Source organism: Chiloscyllium plagiosum, chromosome 2 (genome assembly GCF_004010195.1).
Source record: "Chiloscyllium plagiosum isolate BGI_BamShark_2017 chromosome 2, ASM401019v2, whole genome shotgun sequence".
In the NCBI taxonomy this organism is placed as follows: domain Eukaryota; kingdom Metazoa; phylum Chordata; class Chondrichthyes; order Orectolobiformes; family Hemiscylliidae; genus Chiloscyllium; species Chiloscyllium plagiosum.
This window is the reverse complement of record NC_057711.1, coordinates 113034333-113053631: the sequence shown is the minus strand read 5'-3', so window position 1 is coordinate 113053631 and position 19299 is coordinate 113034333. Positions and strand designations below refer to the sequence as shown.

The 19299-nt window shown below is 40.6% G+C and overlaps 1 protein-coding gene across 3 annotated transcripts in view; it reads right to left on the bottom strand.

Moving 5' to 3' along the window:
* lpar1 (lysophosphatidic acid receptor 1) overlaps nt 1-19299 on the bottom strand; it is a 102224-nt gene that overhangs the window by 41316 nt on the left and 41609 nt on the right. For all 3 annotated transcript variants that reach the window (XM_043716165.1, XM_043716147.1, XM_043716156.1), the window contains exon 3: nt 16930-17674. In XM_043716165.1, coding sequence (XP_043572100.1) covers nt 16930-17665 — 736 coding nt within the window. In that variant the 5' untranslated portion in view covers nt 17666-17674. The remainder of the gene's footprint in view (nt 1-16929; nt 17675-19299) is intronic.

The following is a 19299-nucleotide window of genomic DNA, read 5'->3' as shown; positions in this document are numbered from 1 at the left end:
TCCACTTTTTGAACAAGGGAACAATATTTGCTATCCTCCAGTCTTCTGGCACTATTCCTGTAGACAATGGCAACAAAGATCAAAACCAAAGGCTTGGCAGTCTCCTCCCTGGTTTCCCAGAGAAGCTTAGGATGAATCCAATCTGGCCTAGGGGATTGACTTATTTTTACACTTTCCAGAGTTGCTAACACCCCCTTCTTATGCACCTCATTCCCATATTGCCTAGTTGCCTGTATCTCAGTATTCTCCTTGACCACATTGTCTTTTTCTAGTACGAATACTGATGAAACGTATTCATTTAGCACTTCCCCTATCTCTTCAGACTCCATGCACAACTTCCCACTATTATCCTTGATTGTCCTTAATCTTACTCTAGTCATTCTTTTATTCCTGATATAGCTATAGAAAGCCTTAGCGTTTTCCTTGATCCTATCCGCCAATGACTTCTCATGTTTCCTCCTGGCTCTTAGCTTTCTCTTTAAGTCTTTCCTAGTTAACTTGTAACTCTCAAGCACCCAGAGTCATCACATCTCATCCTAACATAAGCCGCCTTCTTCCTCTTGAAGAGAGATTCAACTTCCTTAGTAAACCACGGCTCCCGCGCTTAACAACTTCTTCCCCGCCTGACCGATATATACTTATCAAGGACCCACAGTAGCTGGCTCTTGATCAGGCTCCACATTTCAATTGTGCCCATCCCCTTTGGTCTCCTTCCCCGTCCTATGTGTTCTAAATCTTGCCTAATCGCATCATAATTTCCTTTCCCCCAGCTATAAATCTTGCCCTGCAATATATACCAATCCCTTTCAATCACTAAAGTAAACATAACTAAATCATGGTCGCTATCCCAAAAGTGCTCACCTACCTCCAAACTTAACACCTGGTAAGGTTCATTACCCAGTGTCAGATCTAATGTGGCCTCACCCCTTGTTGGCCTGTCTACAAACTGTATCAGGAAATCCTCCTGCACACTTGGACAAAAACTGACCAGAACTTGAACTATAGTTTTCCAAGTCAATATTTGGAAAGTTAAAGCCCCTCCATAACAACTAATCTGTCACTCTCGCTCCTATCAAGGATCATCTTTGCTATCCTATCCTTTACATCTCTGGAACTATTTGGAGGCCTATAGAAAATTCCCAACAGGGTAACCTCTCCTTTCCTGTTTCTAATTTCAGCCCATACTACCTCAATAAAGGAGTCCTCAAACAGCTTTTCTGCAACCGTAATACTGTCCTTGACTAACAGTGCCACACCACTCCCTTTTTTACCATTTTCTTTGTTCTTACTGAAACATCTAAATCCCAGAAGCTGCAATCACCTTTCCTGTCCCTGTTCTACCCATGTCTCTGAAGTGGCCACAACATCAAAATCCCAGGTACCAACTCATGCTGCAAGTTCACCCACTTTATTCCAGATCCTCCTGGCATTGAAGTAGACACACTTCAAACCAACTTCTTGCCTGCCGTTGACTTCTTGCGATCTTGAAATCTTAGTTCTGACTTCACTACTCTCATCCTCCTGTACACTCTAACTACAATTTTGGTTCATTCCCCTGAAGACACAATAATATAATGGGAATATCATTGGAGTTGTAAATCTTGGCTAAAGCTTGGAGAAACTTGGATTCAAATCCCACAATGCCAGCTGGTGGAATTTAAAAATACTTCCATCTGAATTTTTTTTTCTATTACGTTTCTTCTCCTCTGCTTAGTTAACCGGGAAGAATTTTAATTGAAACATAACTTGCATTTGTATAGCACCTTCCAAGACACTTGGCAAAAACATAAATCAGGCAAATAATGGATGAAATGCCTTTGAAATTATACTGTTAGATAATGGTAGACAAATATCTAAGTGATGGATAATATGGTATATTGTTTAGTGCAGAGTGTGACAGCTCATTGCTCCAAGGGATTCCTGGAGTATCTGAGATGCCATCATTCAGATGAATGTGATTACACCAAAGTAGGATTTACTTGTTCAATTGATTGTGGAGGATCCCAATAAACCATTTGAAGAATGGGACTTCACTGTCTGTTCTTCAACTATCTAAATCTATGAAAAAGCTCGCTGCATGGGCGACTGACAGGACAGTGATTCATTGCAGAGCTGCAAAGGAGTCTTACAACTGTTTTAGCACTTTAAGTAAACAAGGTTTTTCTTAAAAGCTCAATTAGGAGAAGACAGTGAACTAGCCAATATCTGTGTATCTCAAGGAAAGACAGGAAAACACATCTTGTGAATGTATAGAAAATTACCAAAATGAAATATTTGCATTTAAATTAGAACTTCAGTCAAATGCTTCCATTTAAGATTGCAGTTAAGTTAGAAATCAAAGAATTAAGATAAGGGTGATATTTTTCTGAAGATTCAGTGGCCTTGGAGGATGTTAATGGAAAAAGGGTTGACTTTTCTTTTTGCTATTTATATTTAGATCTTTCTAATTGATCATTTATTTTATGTAACGTTCCAGTGTTCTCGTGTTAAAAGAACTTTGACAACCTTATGCAAATATGTTCAGTGACGGACAATCATGCTAAACAAACTGCAGAAGTGTATATCAAGCCAGATTTCATTCTGAAACCAACTTGTCCAGTCTTACCTCACATCAGCTGGGATTATAATATGCTGTTGTTCCTCTACATCCCAGATCTTGCATAGAGACACATTATTTTCAAATTATACTCATTCATTTGCCTGTTCACTTTTTGTTTTAAAAAAAATCTATTTAGTTATTTAACTTTCAAACTGTTTCAGGCACAGTGTTGCCATACTATTAAAACATGAAAGGCAGATCCCACAGGTGCGTTAAATACATCCACCGCCCCAAATAATGAGGGGAAATGATGCTTTAAGTGCACCTAAATAGCAAGACTAATCAAAAACAATGGGAATTGGTACATGCTTGCAAAAGTCTTCAATACAAAAAGGTGAAAAAAATGTAGAAGATCAATACAAGAGTCGACCTGAAGTGGAGCCAAGTCATACAGCACAGAAACAAACAGTCCAACCAGTCCATGCTGAACACAATTTTAAACTAAACTAGTCCCACCTGCCTGCACTTGGCTTATATATATATCCCTGTAGGCCTTTCCTATTCACGTATCTATTGAGAAGAGGTTTATCAATGCTGTGATACGCATCATTTCTGCTCTCATGCCTTCTCCTATTTCTGCACAATGTCAATCCAAGGTATGCATGGGAGAAGTGCGATTCGGTGGCAGTGGGATGCTTTCCAATAAAACACACCTTTAGCTGACAATGCTGCATATCTACAGTGGGCTGTTAGAGACCCCCTCCAGCCCCTGACCCCACCCGCACAAACTGGAAGGCTCTGCATCAAGGCCAAAAGTTCCCAATCAGCTTCATGGCATTAATAGTAGACTTGAAAGCACAGGGGTGCCACAAGGTTTTTTTAATAATAAATTGCACTTGTAAATAATACACATTACCTTGGTTTCATTTTATTGATGTGCTCATCATTGTTATTTGTTGAGACTGGCTTAGTAAGAAAGTTAAATGTAATGGTATGCCTTAGGTGCGGCACTCTGATATTTACAGGAGAATTAGAGATAGTTATTTTATTGTGTTGTTGCTTTCACTCTCTGTATGTTTATGTTAGTGTCCAGCATTCTACTCAATATGCTGTGGGACATAACTGAACTGGCACTCCCTGTTATGCACTGTTACAGACACTGTCCTCCAGTACATTGAGTAAGGACTTTGTCAGCCGGCACCAACAGACCAGCATTTGAAAAGCATATGTCCCCCAAAACACTGATTGTATCCACCACTCACTCCCACTGCACCTAGGACACCACACCAACTGGACTCCTCCACACCCCCAGCATACAGCATGGGGTTAGATACAGCGTAAAATTTCCTTTACATCAAACACTCCCTAAGGCAAATAGACCATGGATTTAGATACAAGTAACCTCCTCCTATGTCATTGACACACCTTTCTCAGTCCAAAGCCTCCATATAAGCTGCTATTCTGTTGTTTCCCTTCCCCTCCCCACCAACACCACCACACATCCCCGCCCCAAAAGACCTATTTGCCCTTTAAACAAGATTGAACCAGGTCAATGTGATTCACACATGCCAGTGACTTTAAAAAGTGTCCTACCTTCAAGCTAAAAGAAAAGATTGCCATGCTAATGTGTACTTACAACATGCAAATGCAAACCTGTCACTGGTTTGTATGAGGTCCAAAGTACCACATTTATCTCCACATTTCAACCCATCAAGAGGAAATCAAAGATTGAGGTGGGGTGCAGAGATTGCCACTCCAAATGTCAATTTAACTGCATTTGAATGCTCCATAAAATTAATCTGACCCCTCCACCCCACCCCCCACCACAGGAAGATAAGGCAGAAATGTGGAATTGACACCACAATCCAATCAGCTAAGACCTTATTGAATAGCTGAGCAGGCTTGAGGGGCTGAATGGTCCACTCAAGCCAATTTGCTCATCTGTAAAACAACTGTTCCGTTGTTAATAATTGATCCCAATGCATATCAAGGATTGGCCCAGACACACTCGGCAGCTCCGTGATGTTTCATGCAGCACAATTACTCCATGTGTCCGTTCAATTAGAGATCAACTCTGCAACACCGGCTGTAAATCAATGCTAAAATGTGAGCACAAGACAGCACATGCCCTCTCCTCCTCGCAACCCATGATCGCTCAACAATATGAAACTACAATTATTCAACTTCCTCTCAGCTTCAGGAATTTTGTTGCGCAGACTTCACAGATAAAAGATGGCACCACTGCACAAACAAGGACAGAATATGCATTTTAATCTTCACCACATCTTGCTAGCTGGATAACAGAGACTTGGCCTAACGAAAGTGTTGTCAGGTCTTGCTGATATTCAAGAAAAGGGCTGATCAGGACAAACTATTTCATGTTTCCAGCTGAACAAGGTCATCTGTAACTGTAAAAGACAAATGCCTTTTTTATTCATTAAATATAGTTGATTTGTGACCAGAACAGGCCAATAAGTAAAATTGGAGAGCAATAGGAACTATTTGAAACTATTTGAGCTCTGCTGGAATGTGCTGCCTTCAAAGACTCAAAGGGTAGCTTTCCGAAGGGAAATTAGATAAATGGCTGAAAGGCAACATTTGCAATGTAAGAGCAAAGAGCAAGGAATTGTGGGATTGTGGAAAGGTGGCAATTAATTGCAGAACTGCTTTAATTAACTCGCTCCAGCCTAATGGTTGAATAGCCTTCTTTCCCTCAACACTCCATTATTTTGCCAATTTGGAGCAAAATCCATCAAGCCTTGAGGTGACCACCTTCATAATACAAGCTACAGTCTCCGCCACATCACAAAAATAAAATTCTGCCTCCTCAAAAAGATATTATGAGGTAACTCATCCTGCTACAGTAATCAGACTTTTATGGGATATGTGGGGAAGGAATTTTATTTTTCAGCACTCCCTGTTTAGTGGAGGGAGACAGAATGTGGTATCACTAACGTACATCAGGAGACTGATCATTTCACCAGTACTCGAGTACAAGCTCGCACATCAGTAATAGCTCCTTGGGTAAGATCCTATCTGTACTCATTAACCTTAAATCAGGTTCTTTGGAAAAGACTGGGGGCGGGTGGTGCATGTAGGGAGTATACAGTAGGAAAGCTGAAGGAAGAACATTTAATGGAACAAAAACCTTTCCAATCTAATTCCATCTTATAACTCCCTCTTTAAAAGACATGCAAAGAATTAATGTTCATGCCAAGAACTGTAAATAGTTTTGTAAAGCTACACAATGTCATGAAAAATTTGGACATGGCCAAGTTTCCGTTACCGTCATTGGCAATGTTTGCAATTCACATTTCTGAAGCATTATATTGTTCTAACATTACAAGGTACTTGGATTAATGATCAAAAATATATAATCGCAATTATATTTGTACAGACTTGGCCCAATCTTCTGCAAATCTCCAATAAAGATTTTGCCAACTGTCCATAAAATGAAAGTGAAATGTTTTGAATACCCTTCTAACAAATGTGTGGTGCTATGTTTAGATAGAGTATTTATTTTAATGAGTCAGGATTTTAAAGATGGCTGTGTTTTAAAACTCTCTTTTAACACAAAGTCAAACAGCATTCCATAAAAGTGGATGATGTGGTCATAATAAACAACTCACTTGGAGGCAGACCTATCTGATCTGATTGCCATGGAGAGTAACTCAGGCAGAAACCAACTGAAATATCAAGTGACAATTTTTACACCTTTAAACAGGAACTTAAAAAAGGAGAACTGCTTTTCGAAAGACAGCAGGACACTGCAGTGTGGAGAGAGAAAGCAGCTACCAATGTGGAGAAGCAGAGAGGACTGTTGAGTATCAAATGAACCAAGTGGCATGCTTGTGTAGTTTGGTTTCATGTTTGAAAGGATGGAGCATAACTGACTGGCCTTTTGCAGATTTAAAGAGCAAAGAGTCACTACGGTGGGGTTTGCTGGTGAAAACAGGACCTTGGTAAACACAGGCTGAGTGGACAATTTCAAAAGGGGATTGGCAGCTTTAATCAATTGCAGTGGGGAAACAGAAGGCTGCTGGAAAGCTGTTGGTTACAGAGGGTTGTTCCTATAATGCTACAAACCTACCAGCAGTGCAATATTAAACAAGTAAATTGTATCTTGATTACATTAGTTAGATAAGGCAAACTAACTCTTCTTTAAATTTGGTGTATTAGTTGGCCATTAAGTATTGTTTAGTCTATGTATAACTTGTCTATTAGTAGTCTCAGGTTGTGAAATCTTGTCCTTTATTTTCTCCATTGTTGACTGGGATATTCACCTTATTAAATGTTCTTGGTTTTTTGAAGGATCAGAACATTGTGAAAAGATTTAATCTAGCCTCAGATCAAAATTCACAGTTCAGATTACTAAGAAACGGAGGGACGCTTGTTAACTGAAGATACAATACAGACCTTCATTTTTAAATACAATATATCTCAGTTTGCTTACACAGGACAAGTGAAGACAGGAAGACCGAATAAAATACTCAATGCCAAGAATATAGTAGCCATCAATGTTGTAAACAGATAGACATGGACAACCTTCTGGCTGCAACCTAATCTCAAATTCCATTTTAGAATTGCAAAATCAGTTAGATTAGAGCTGAGACATACATTTGTGGATCAGTCGGAGATAAAACAGTCTCAGAGTTACAACAGGAGAAAAGTGCCAAGCACAAAAGGAAACAGAGAGAAGGGAGCTTTCCACTGAATCTTAAAATTTAATGCATATATTAAATGGGAAAGGACTTTTTTCCATGGAGTGTAGGAGGTTGAGGGGTGACTTTATAGAGATTTATAAAATCTTGATAGGCATAGATGAATGACATGGGTCTTTTCCCTAGGATGGGGGCTTTGAAGACATGGGGGCATATTTTTAAAGTGAGAGAAGATAGATTTAAAAATAAAAGACAGGAGGGGCAACTTTATTTTAAAAAACAGAGTGTGGACTTTATGTGGAATGAGCTGCCAGAGAAAGCAGTGAATGTGGGCACAGTTACAACGTTTAAAAGACATTTAGATAAGTACATGAATAGGAAAGGTTTGGAGGGAAATGGGGTAAGCGCAGGCAGGTGGACTATCGAATCCTGACTGTCACCCAAACATTGCATAAATCCACACATCCATGTCCCCATGCTTCACCCTCTCAAAAGGTTTTGCTATAAGTGATTGGGAAGGTTTGAACGGAAGGAGAGAGCAAAGAGACAAGATGAGGGTGGAGATTTCTAAAGGCCAGGTCACAAGAAATAAATGCTTTGTCTCAAATAGAGGAGTAGAAACATAAGGGGTTAGTGGGAGCAAGTCAGATTTTGAGAGGGTGGAAGCTAGAATGCACTGAGTGACAATTATTAAATATAAAGGATGATACGCCTTTCAGTTGCCTGTCAGAACAGCTAAATAATTTGCATCTAAAAAGTATCCTAATCCATTGAAATGTGAAGGTAAGGCAGAGGCATAAATAAAATATATAATATGACAAAAAGCATGTTCAAGACAAATAAAAGTCTTCAATTAAACTACAAGTCTCAGAATTCCTTAAATAAACTGCAAAGTCCAAGAAATTATCCTTCTCCATTTTGAGGAAGGCAATTGATGATGGGCTTGGGAGCATCTAGCACCAAGCCTTCTCTTGGTTTGAACGAAGACTATGGCACTGAACTATATTACTCAGAAAGTTTCAGAAATATTCCAAGAATGAATTAACAAATGAAACAAGTAGCAGCATGAAAAGGTATCTTTTTTCAAAAAACAAACAGCCAAAATGACATGCAAAATTTTTCCATCAAGTTCCCCACCAGACAGACAGCCTGATGGATAAGCATCACGATCTGTCAGACATAGGAGCGAGGTACACAGAGCCAGAGTAAGCTATAATGGCAGCACTTCCTTGTTTTTCTTTCCTCCATCAACATCTGCTGCACATCCCTAACAGCTCTCTGGAAGCTGGTGATGAGCCACCTTCCTGAACCCTTTCAGTTCACCTGCAGGGCAACACTAACATAGTGCTAGAGCAAGTTCCAACAATTTTACCTAGCAATATGAAGGAATAGCAAATTTGGCCCACATCATGATGGGGTGTGGTTTGGAGAACTTGCAGTTGGTGGGTTTTTTTCATGCAGGAGAAAGTGAGGACTGCAGATGCTGGAGATCAGAGTCCAAGAGTGTGGTGCTGGACTGCCCTTGTTCTCCCAGTTGACAGAGGTCACTAGTTTGCACTTGGACCTGCTCTTGCAGCCAGAGTACGGACAACACTGGTCTCACTAAATATCGGTCAATGCTAACTTGCTCTTTTCTCCCATTGCCCACCCACATCCCCCGGATGGTAGCGTGGGTGGCATCTTTGGCAAAGGGAAGTTGGTTGATTATTTTGGAGTAAGATAGATGACCGACTGTGAAAGGGGTTGGGAGGAGATCTCAGGGTTAAATCATGAATATGGGGCAAAGGTGAGTAGAAACTAGCTTAGTTAAACTGGACGAAACACGTCCAGGTCCTGTCCACAATCAGTGATGTAAAGACAATCCTTCCTGCTTTCTTTTACCTGAACCAAGGTTCCCAAATGAAATGATAAAGAGGACCATTTTTATACAGTTCTTAAAATTATGTATTCGATTTCAAATAGCCTCTTGGCTAACAAAGCTGGCAGAATGAAAGCTGCTATCAAATTTAAAATACATCATTCCATATTTAAATAAACAAAATCTATGCTGTAACATTCAAAATATGACACAATTCTCAGGTAATCAGTCCAGCTTGGTAATTTTTCAGTATGGCATTCAACATGTTTAAGATCATTCATGCTCAGCTCTGTTCATACGACCCCACTGATTCATGAATTTGTGACCTTGTTTTTTTGGCCTGTAAACCAAATCAATGAACAAGCGGTTTAACTGTGAACAGAACTAGTAATACCTGGCAAAGCCCTATGAAAAAAAGCAAAGTCAAAAAGTCTCATTTAATGTTTCACAACAGTTCCACACTGTTCAAAATCCAGGCTAGGAAGAAAAGGTAACACTGTGCTAACTGTGACATGGCAGCTCAGTATCTTGGGCCCATGCCAATGTCCACATTCTATGAATTATTAGCAATCGACGCCAACATGCTTTACGGACCAGCCAAACAATTTAACACCACCTCAAGTCTTTCCCCAATCGCTTTCTTGCCAAAGCTCTTTGCAATCTGTACCCATTGATGGCCACCTCCAAACCATTTTGCATCACCCCTTCCTCCACCTGTGTTTCCGCCAAGAACGTTCACTAGAAAACAGGAAAGACAACTTGGAAAACAGAAGCTTGACTTTCTCTTCCCTTCACCTACTTGCCTTCACAGAACCTGCAGTATGCTCAAATACAATGGAAACTTACCATCTCCAGCTGTCCCATCAGTAGCAATTAGGAAAAGTAGTTGAAAGGTATCTTTTTAAGAAAAAGTTTTCTCAGCAGTTTTTACTTCTAAGGAATCCAAGAGTAAAGGCCATAAACACAAGATTTTATGCATAAATCTAATAAGGAATTTGAAAAGGAATCTATTTACCCAAAAGGAGAAAAATCATAGAATCCCTACAGTGTGGAAGGAAACCATTTAGCCCGTCGAGTCCACATCGACCATCTGATGAGCATCCCACCCAGTCCTGGTAACCCTGCATTTCCCGTGGCCAATCCACCTGCACATCTTTGGACTGTGGGAGAAAACCGGAGTACGCAGAGGAAATCCACGCAGATACAGACAGACAGCCGCCCAAGGGTGGAATCAAACTAAGGTCCCTGGCACTGTGAAGCAGTAGTGCTATCTACTGAGCCACTGCACTGCCCAGGAAAGACTGAATCTCGCTAGCCCACGGAGATGGTGAGATAAATAGCAAAGGTGCATTTAAGGGCTATTGAAGAGGAGAAAAGAATGGAAGTTAGCAGCACTGAAAAAGGGGGGGGGAAAAAAAGTTTTCATTAAATAATAAAAGGGAGAACCTGCTTCCAATGGCAAAAAGATCACTAACCAGTGGACATACATTGATGTTTTGAAAAGCACTTTTACATAGCAAAGTCTGGTGATGCAGAATGAACTGCCTGAAGGGGTGGTGTGGAAGCAAATCCCATAATAAAAGTCAAAAGAAAAATTTTAGGAGGAAATGTTGCAGAGCTGTGGAGAAAATAGCAGAAGAATGGAAAAAAAAAATTGGATTGCCCTTTTGAACAGCTGAGTCTGGCACAATGAGCTCTTTCTGGCCAGATGGCCTACTCCTGCTCCTAGTTCTCATGTTCTTATGTTCTGCAACTGTGTCATTCTACGACACTGTAACTTGTGGTTCTTAAACAACCTTCCATCAGAAATAATCAACATTCTGTCCTGAAAGAGGGTCTAATCAATCATCAGAGAACAGGAAGGATGTCTCATTTTCCGGTTTAGGTTCATGGTAACTTGTGGGTTCTACCCTGATTTGAAGCAAGCGTATTTTGTTCAATCTTCACCATTGTATTATTAGTGATGTCCATAAATAGCCATTTCAAAAATACTTAGTAATGAATAAGATGAGAGATGCTCAGTTTAGTAAACTGAGCAAGGAGAATGAGGGGTTTTGTCAGGAGAAAACAAAATGCAGAATGACTTGGGCAATTTTTTTAAGCAAACAGCTGCTGCTAAGTGATAATTAGCAAGTTAAAAATAAACAAACTACAAAGTTATGTTACAAACAAAGAAAAAGAGCTCATTCAGATTGCCTGAAACATATTGCCAATGCCCCACAGGATATGAATGCATTGTATACTTGGCAGATTCAAATGGTGATACTAAAATTGTGATATTGTTTTTAGGTTACAAATCACAAAAAGATTTTTTTTTTAAATCTGTCTATTCTCCTCCAGCACCACTATACATACTACTGGCTAAAATACAGGGTAAACCATTTGGCCAGGTTTCTCAGCAGATGGGTGCAGCACAGTTGAGGGTGAGTTGAGCTGATGTCCAAGTTTTCCTTTAAGTGTCGGCTTCTCAGTTAATCCAGTGACTGGCCGATTCACGTGGACCAGGAGAATTCAAAATTCCCAGTTTTTACTTAGCTTATACATCGCACAAGAACTAACACACCTTTATATAGGTTCGAGGGTGATCAGACTGTCTAAAGTGAAAACCTGAGGCGACACACCCTCATAATCAAATCTCTCTTCGTAGATGCAAGACCTTCCCTATTTTTATCTTTATCCTACTAGAAAACAAGTGAAGTAGCGAGAAATTAATACATTTTTCTTCTTTTCAGATTTCAGATTTCTCACCAAGTCCTGAGGAAACTGAGATGTAAACAAATCAAAACAAGCACTTTCCACCTTCCTGCCACCCATTTCACCCAGAAATGCCTGCCATTTCCTATCCAGAAATAAAATATCGATTGCAGATCAATGCAGGGGCAAAGTGGCAGACCTAGAATGCACACGCAAACCTAATTTCAATTCAAACTTGTTCCACTCCTGAAAAATTAATTCAAAAAGCTGAAAGTCAGGACGATTGAACCACTTTGAGGAAATGGTTAGACCAGAGCCACTTATTACAAATCCAGGAGTGCCCAACAATACCATAGCATCTAGCCATTCTTTCGCATCCTAGAATGCCCCAAGCCACTTCAAAGCAAATTAAATGTAACAAGTCACATGACAATGTGAGGCCAGGTGACCAAAAGCTCAGTCGCAATAGTATGTTTTGGGACATTAAAAGGAGGAGGACAGAGGCAAAGAGATCGAAGTAGGGAATTCCTTATGTTAGGTTAAGTCAAGGAGAGTGAGTTAAAATAGAGGATGCCCAAGAGGCCAGAATTTGAGAAGAAATGAGAGGCTGGAGGAGGTTACAGAAAAGAGGTGGCAGGGTGATGGAGGGATTGGAAAAGATGAGAGTTTTCCAACTGAAGCATTCCAAAAATCTTGAGCTACGAGCATGCGGCTGATTTGAGATTTGAGGAGTGTTAGGAAATGGGAAGCAAAATATTGGGTGAGCTCCAGTTTACATTAGGGTGAAAATAGGAGACTAGACAGGAGAACACTGGTATAGTCAATCCAGAAGTAATTACGTCATGGTGGAGGCGATCAGGAGATGGGCAGTGAGAGGTCAAGAGAAGTGGTGCTGAGAGCTAGATACCTTCAACGTACATGTAGGAACTAAGGTTGCAGCATGTTAATGTGAGATGCATTGGAGCCAAAGATAGCAAAGTCGTTAAAGCTGATGGCATGGGACTAGGAAGAGAAGACCCCGCAGGTAATTTCTGAGCAGATGGACAAGAATGGCACCTGATAAATACAACCTGGGCCAGCTGAACAATGGAGGAGAGATGCTGGACATGTGGTATGTGGTCAACAGTGTCAAAAGAGTGCAGCCATGTACAGAAGGATGAAGAGGGATAAATTACCGTGGTCACACAGTCGCTTTTGCTTCCTAAGCCTTGCCTTTTCCTGATTTTGAGTAGGTTTTTGGTCACCCACTCTAATATTGACCAACCTCACTCGATGTCAACTTTTGTTTGATAGTTTGTAATGGAAAAGGTGTCTTTGTAGATCACTTTCAGCCAAACAGTAGCTCCTCTGAACACAGTTGGTGGAGGAATCCTAACGTAGGTGTTCCATCAGTGCTTTTTCTCCCAGGTCATTAGTGAATGGCCAGCTTGAAATATGTTAAATCAACCTTGGACAAGAACACAATCTGTTCAGTTGTGACAACCTATGGTCTATCCCCTGCCAAGACATGTACAAAAAGCACGTTCATGTTATTGATTCAGTATAGAATTCTCAGTGACCCTCTAAAGAGCATCCCACTCAGACCCACACCCCCCATCCTGCCCCGTAACCCTGCCATTTCCCATCAGTACCTAGCCTGCACATCCCTAGACACTATGAGCAATTTGGTAAAAGGGCTTTTGCACGAAACGTCGATTTCACTGCTCCTTGGATGCTGCCTGAACTGCTGTGCTCTTCCAGCACCACTAATCCAGACTATGAGCAATTTGCATGCTAAACTACCCAATCTGCACATCCTTGGGCTGTGGGAGGAAATTCACATAAATGTGGGGAGAACGTGCAAACTCCAGACAGTCGCAAGAGGTTGGAATCAAATCTGGGCCCCTAGCGCTGAAAGACAGTAGTGCTAACCACTGAGCCACCATACCATCCAAATCAGGAGACAAGTTAAAATCCCACCAAGACAGCGGGGAGAAGACTTTAAACTAGTTAAGGAATCAAAAGCTGGCATCATAAACAGTGAGCATGAAACTACTCTGGGGTGTCCCATCAGGTTAGGTAACATCTTTTAGAGGAGATCAGTCACTTTTATCCAGCCTGGTCTAAATATTAATTTCAGATGCACAGCAATGGATTAATCTTGAGCAATTCACTTGTAACTGCATTTTGAAGAGACCCATTATGAAGGCAGCTCAACACTGCCTTCTTAAAAGGCAATGGGGGAAATAGACAAGTATCTAGCTGTTCCTATATCCACAAAATCAGGCAGAGAAATACATCTTAAAAAGATGATTTGGCATCTAGTGGGAATACGTACTATCAAATCAGAAGAAGGGATGCATATGACTTTTTTTTAAAACAATAGATTTATTTTGGTACAGGTATTGCAGTAATAGAACTGCAAAGCTGAAATCTGAAAACAAAGACCACCTGAGGAATCATTACAACTCACCCTTTACTTCTATTGCTGACACCCTCAGCATTGGAATTTCATTAACTAACATTAAAAACAGAAACTAACCTCAGAGCTGTGAGTGCAAAAACTACACTTGCTAAGCACCACAATGGGCCCCAAGTACTGAAGGAATTGGAAACAGTTGTACAGTTCAGTACTGCCAGCTCAGGAGACTCTAAGAAACGTGTACCACAATCACATCAGGAAAGGCATTATTACACGGATTAAGGGCAAGATGATATGAATCAATTGCTGGCAATATGCATCACAAGTGGCCAAGAAATCAATGGACCTGCCACTTCCTCACCACACATTTTGCACTGATCCTGCTGCCAAAGATTTACACAGAAATTTCCTGAGAAATTATGCACATATGGCAGATTATTTTTTAAAAATGTATAAAACAATTAAATCAGCACAAGCTATCAGGACCCCAAGGAAACCCTACCTTCCCATTCGCCATGGAAATTAAACACTTATGGTTATTAAGAACATTGGTCACATATGTCAAACACAAGTTGTTTTGGAAACTACAATCCTGGAAGCTTTTCCCTTTTCAATGCAACAGCTTCTGATGCCTTTAAAATAAACAAAATTCAAAGGGTGCAGAAAATATCACCAGAAGTTAATCAACATTTGAATTTCCTCAGAAATGTATGCCATTGCTGCTCTGGAAATTACAAGGTATGATAAGAAATACGTAACTGTGCGTTAGCATCTCCAAGCCATTCACTAAATCAGTATCTGCCATAAGTAAAACTGGATGTTGTGTTGGATCTCAAAGTCAATATACTTTTAAAAGACATATTTCTTTATGCTTTCAAGGGATAAAGGCAGCATGAGTAAGCCCAGCATTGTTATTCGTCCTTGAATTGTGGGGCTTCTCAGGCCATTTCAGAAGGCAGTTAAGAACCAATCGCACTGTTGTGGGTCTGGAGTCACATGTAGGCAAGACTTAGGTAAGGATGGTGGATTTCCTTCCCTAAAGGACTTTAGTGAACCAGATAGGCTTTTACAACAATCAATGATAGTTATTAATGGGGACCACAAAACTGAGGCTAGTTTACAATTACAGATTAATTAGCTGAATTTAAATTCCATCTGCATCACAAATTTGAACCCAGTGCCCCCAGAACATTAACTAGTCCACTAGTTAATGGATCACGAATCCAGCAACATTACCAATATGGTATAGCCTCTCCATCAGTATCACAGTATGCAACCCGAGGGTATGAGGATCTCAGACTCCATCTTACCTTGGGTCACTTGAACCATGACAGGTTGATGAAAGCATACTCTCAGTCACCGAGTGGCATAATTTTAGCTCATACATTGGTATTTTATGAATGTTGCAAGAGAGCGCTGTAATAAATGTCTGTTGAATCTTTCAATACCACACTATCCACATCCTACTTTCTGATTTTACAAGGACTAACATGAACATTGCCACAGCAGGTAAAATAAATATCCTGGTCGCAAAACACACATCACTGAAAGCTCAAGTAAGACAAACAGAACTGCTGCAAAGAATGTTGCGAAATAAACTTTGTATCTTTTCCAGTGTTAACAGTCTGAAAATTACCATCTGCCCAAATGTTAACTGATTTACAGCAGAATGGAGTACAACAGCAGATATCCCAGTGTGTCACCATCCTGAACCAACTAACAATTCTTCGAAATGAAAGATGTTTCTTTCAGCATATTAACAAAGAGTTGTGTTTGAAAATGCTGACAGACGCTGTTGTTGTGCAGGCTCAGAAATGTTGATCCATGACACTGCCTCACAGTACCAGGCATCTGTCAAACTGATAACTTAAAGGAAACAGCAATTCTTTTAATCAGTTTTGGACCACAACCAGACAATGACTGAATATCTGAATTTGTTCTTGGTTGTTTACATTAAATTTCAAATACTGACAGCAAGATAGACTCAAAATCCACAAAGAAACCATTTTCTGCTGGTCACCAAATTACATAGCATTCACAGTGCAGAAGTAGGTAATTCAGCCCAACTGGTCTTGAGACACCACAAGTATCTTCCCACTCTACATCTTGTCACAATTTGCCTCAATTACTCCTAGCAGCGAGTTCTACTTTCTCACTAGCCTTCAGGTAAAGAGGTTTTGCTGAATTTCCACATGTTCTCCACATCTACCCAATCAAACCTTTTCAATTTTAAATGTCTCTATCAAGTCATCTCTCTGCCCTAGCTTCAAATGGAGAAAAAAAGGACCCCAGCCAGGCTTCCCCTTTAATAACACCCTCTCAGCTCTGGTACCATCCAAGCAACATGTCTCCATGACACTGGTTTAGTGCCTTTACACACAATGAAAAAGATAGCTGACTGCAAAATAAAATGTCAAAGACGAAAGGCACATTCCTCAAGATTGCAATGAAACATTCATGCTGAGCAAGTTGAAAGACAGCAGACAAAAGTTCTGCACACACTGACAATCAATTAGAACTGGAAATCACTTTAACTGTGGGTTGCTGAAGGATGAGCCAATGTCCATTTGCACAATATTACACAGCCCCATAACAAGCATCTCAACAACATTCAGAAGGAAATTCTTCTTTTTTTAAGCAGAAGTGGATCCCCAGAACAAGCTTCAATTTTCATGTTTGCAAAAAGACCTTAAAACTTGAAGACACAAAGGATGAAGAGGAAACGGCATAATATAAATGTTCAGAAGTACTTAAATAGGAAAAACAAGCCACTTACCAAGCACTATAGCAACTGTCTTCAACAGGCTCATCATGGTATCACGATTTCTGCGGGGTCCTGAACTGTGACGAGACATTCTCATAGTCCTCTGTCGCACATAGACAAAGATGTGGGCATACAGGATCACCATGACAACGAAGGTGACCAGATTGAAAATAGCCCAAAACACCAAGTAGGAGCTGCTGTAGAGCGGTGCCATGGTGGAGCACCTGTTGATGTCGCAGATGCAATTCCAACCCACGCTAGGGATAGCCCCCATGATGATGGCCATGGTCCATATCACAACAATCACCACCACCACGCGCCGGTTACTCATCCTGGTGTGGAGCTGCATTCGAAACACCGTGATGTGCCTCTCAATGGCAATGGCCAGCAAGTTAGCCACCGACGCAGTGAGGCTGGTGTCTATCAGGCCCTGGCGGAGAAGCCACGTGCTAACAGTCAACCTGCGGGTATTAGGTCCCGTGTTGAACATGAGGTAAAAATAGGCCAGGCCAGCAAAGAAGTCCGCAGCTGCTAGATTCGCCATCAAATAATATATGGGAAAATGGAAGCGGCGGTTCACGTAAATGGCTATCATAACCAGCAGGTTAGCAAGCATTATAAAGATGCACACAGTGATGCCCAGGCCCATGACAAGCTTGCTGATTGCATTCCATTCTTGAGCTAGGGGTTTTTTACTGTTGTTGTAAAAAAAGGCAATGGTTTCATTGTAGTAGCAGTATTGATCCATGCTGGCAGCCTAAAGCAAAAATGACAAGAAAAATCAGTTAAATGCAAGACAGAGCCTATGATTTGAATCGCATTGAACACTGCAGTCTTGGTCATCAAGCTGAGATTTCAAATGTAATTTTGAAAAGAATCTTTGCCATATTTAATTTATTTTCCTTTCAGCGTTATCACACAAGTCTGCATCGAGGGACCAAGACTAACTAAAAGTCAACAGGTCTCAGCTAAGCTGCTCACCGTCTAGCCAGGGGAATTAAAGGAGTACACTTCACCAATGTAGAGGATTTTGGGGGATATGCCATCAGTTTTGACTTTATCCCCTAAACCACAAGGTCAAAATCTTTGACATTGGGAGCTGGGCAAAGCTGTGCATTGGGACCACACACAGAGTAATGGAGTCAACTGTCTATCTCCATTAGAATTTTATAAAGGTTCTCCGAGACCACTCTGATTCTTCTGAACTCCAGCGACCATAATCGTAATCGAGCCAATCTCCACTCATCCGTTTATTCCTGTCATTCCAGGAATCAGTCTGGTAAACCTTCAAGTATACGCCCTCCATAGCCAGAACACACTCGCAGAAACATGAGGAAACCAAAACTGCCCATAATACTCCAGGTGCGGTATCACCAAGGCCCTGTAGAATTGCAACAAGACGCCCCTGCTCCTGTACTCAAATGCTTTCACTGTAATAGCCTATGTACCATTTGCCTTCTTCACCGCCTGCTGCACCTACATGCTAACTTTCAGTAACTGGTGTCCAAGGACTCCCCAGGTCTCATTGCACCTCCCTCTGTTCAGATAACAATCTGTCTTCCAGCAGGGATTGGGGGGTGGGGGTCCTACCAAAGTGGATAATGTCATATTTATGCACATTTTACCTTATTTGCCCGCTCACTCAATTTGTGCAAAGCACACTGACATTTTTCCATGTTCTCCTCACAGTTCACCCTCCCACCCAGCTTCGAGTCATCTGCAAACCTGTGAGCTATTACATTTAGCTCCCTCATTGAAATAATTAACATATATTGAGATGGAATTATAATAATATTACCTGTTAAATTCTTAAAAGGTAATTATACAGTTAGAAGACTTAACTTGCCATAGTGTGTTTAAACCGCAAATAAAATACAAGCTATTGGAGGTAACAGGGAAGTTAAAGGCAAGATGCCAGTCATGAAAGCCAACAGGAGCAGCACGAAACTGATGAGCAAGGTGTAGAGTTTCCATTTTGAGATTTTCAGATCCTGAATTTGCAAGTTGAGTTTTGAACATTTCAAAGCAGCCCTATTGTGAACTGTGACATTACGGGAAAACCTTGTTATCTTTAAAATTTATTTGAATTTAAACAAAGTCCACCACTTTAGAATGCCCCCACAACACTGAAGTCAGATCAGAGCAGCATTTGCCACAGGATATTAAATAAAAGCTGATTTTGCAGTTCTTTCAAAACGTTATAGGTAAGTCACTGTACATAAGCTTTATAAACTAAATGGTGAGGAAAGCGCATATAAAAGATTCAGCATTGCAGCATTAAAAGTTGCAGCTTCACTGTAGAAGATCATTTTCCTGAATCTGGATATTTATCTATAAAATCAATGCTTTATATATATTTCCTTGTATATGTATTTCCATGTA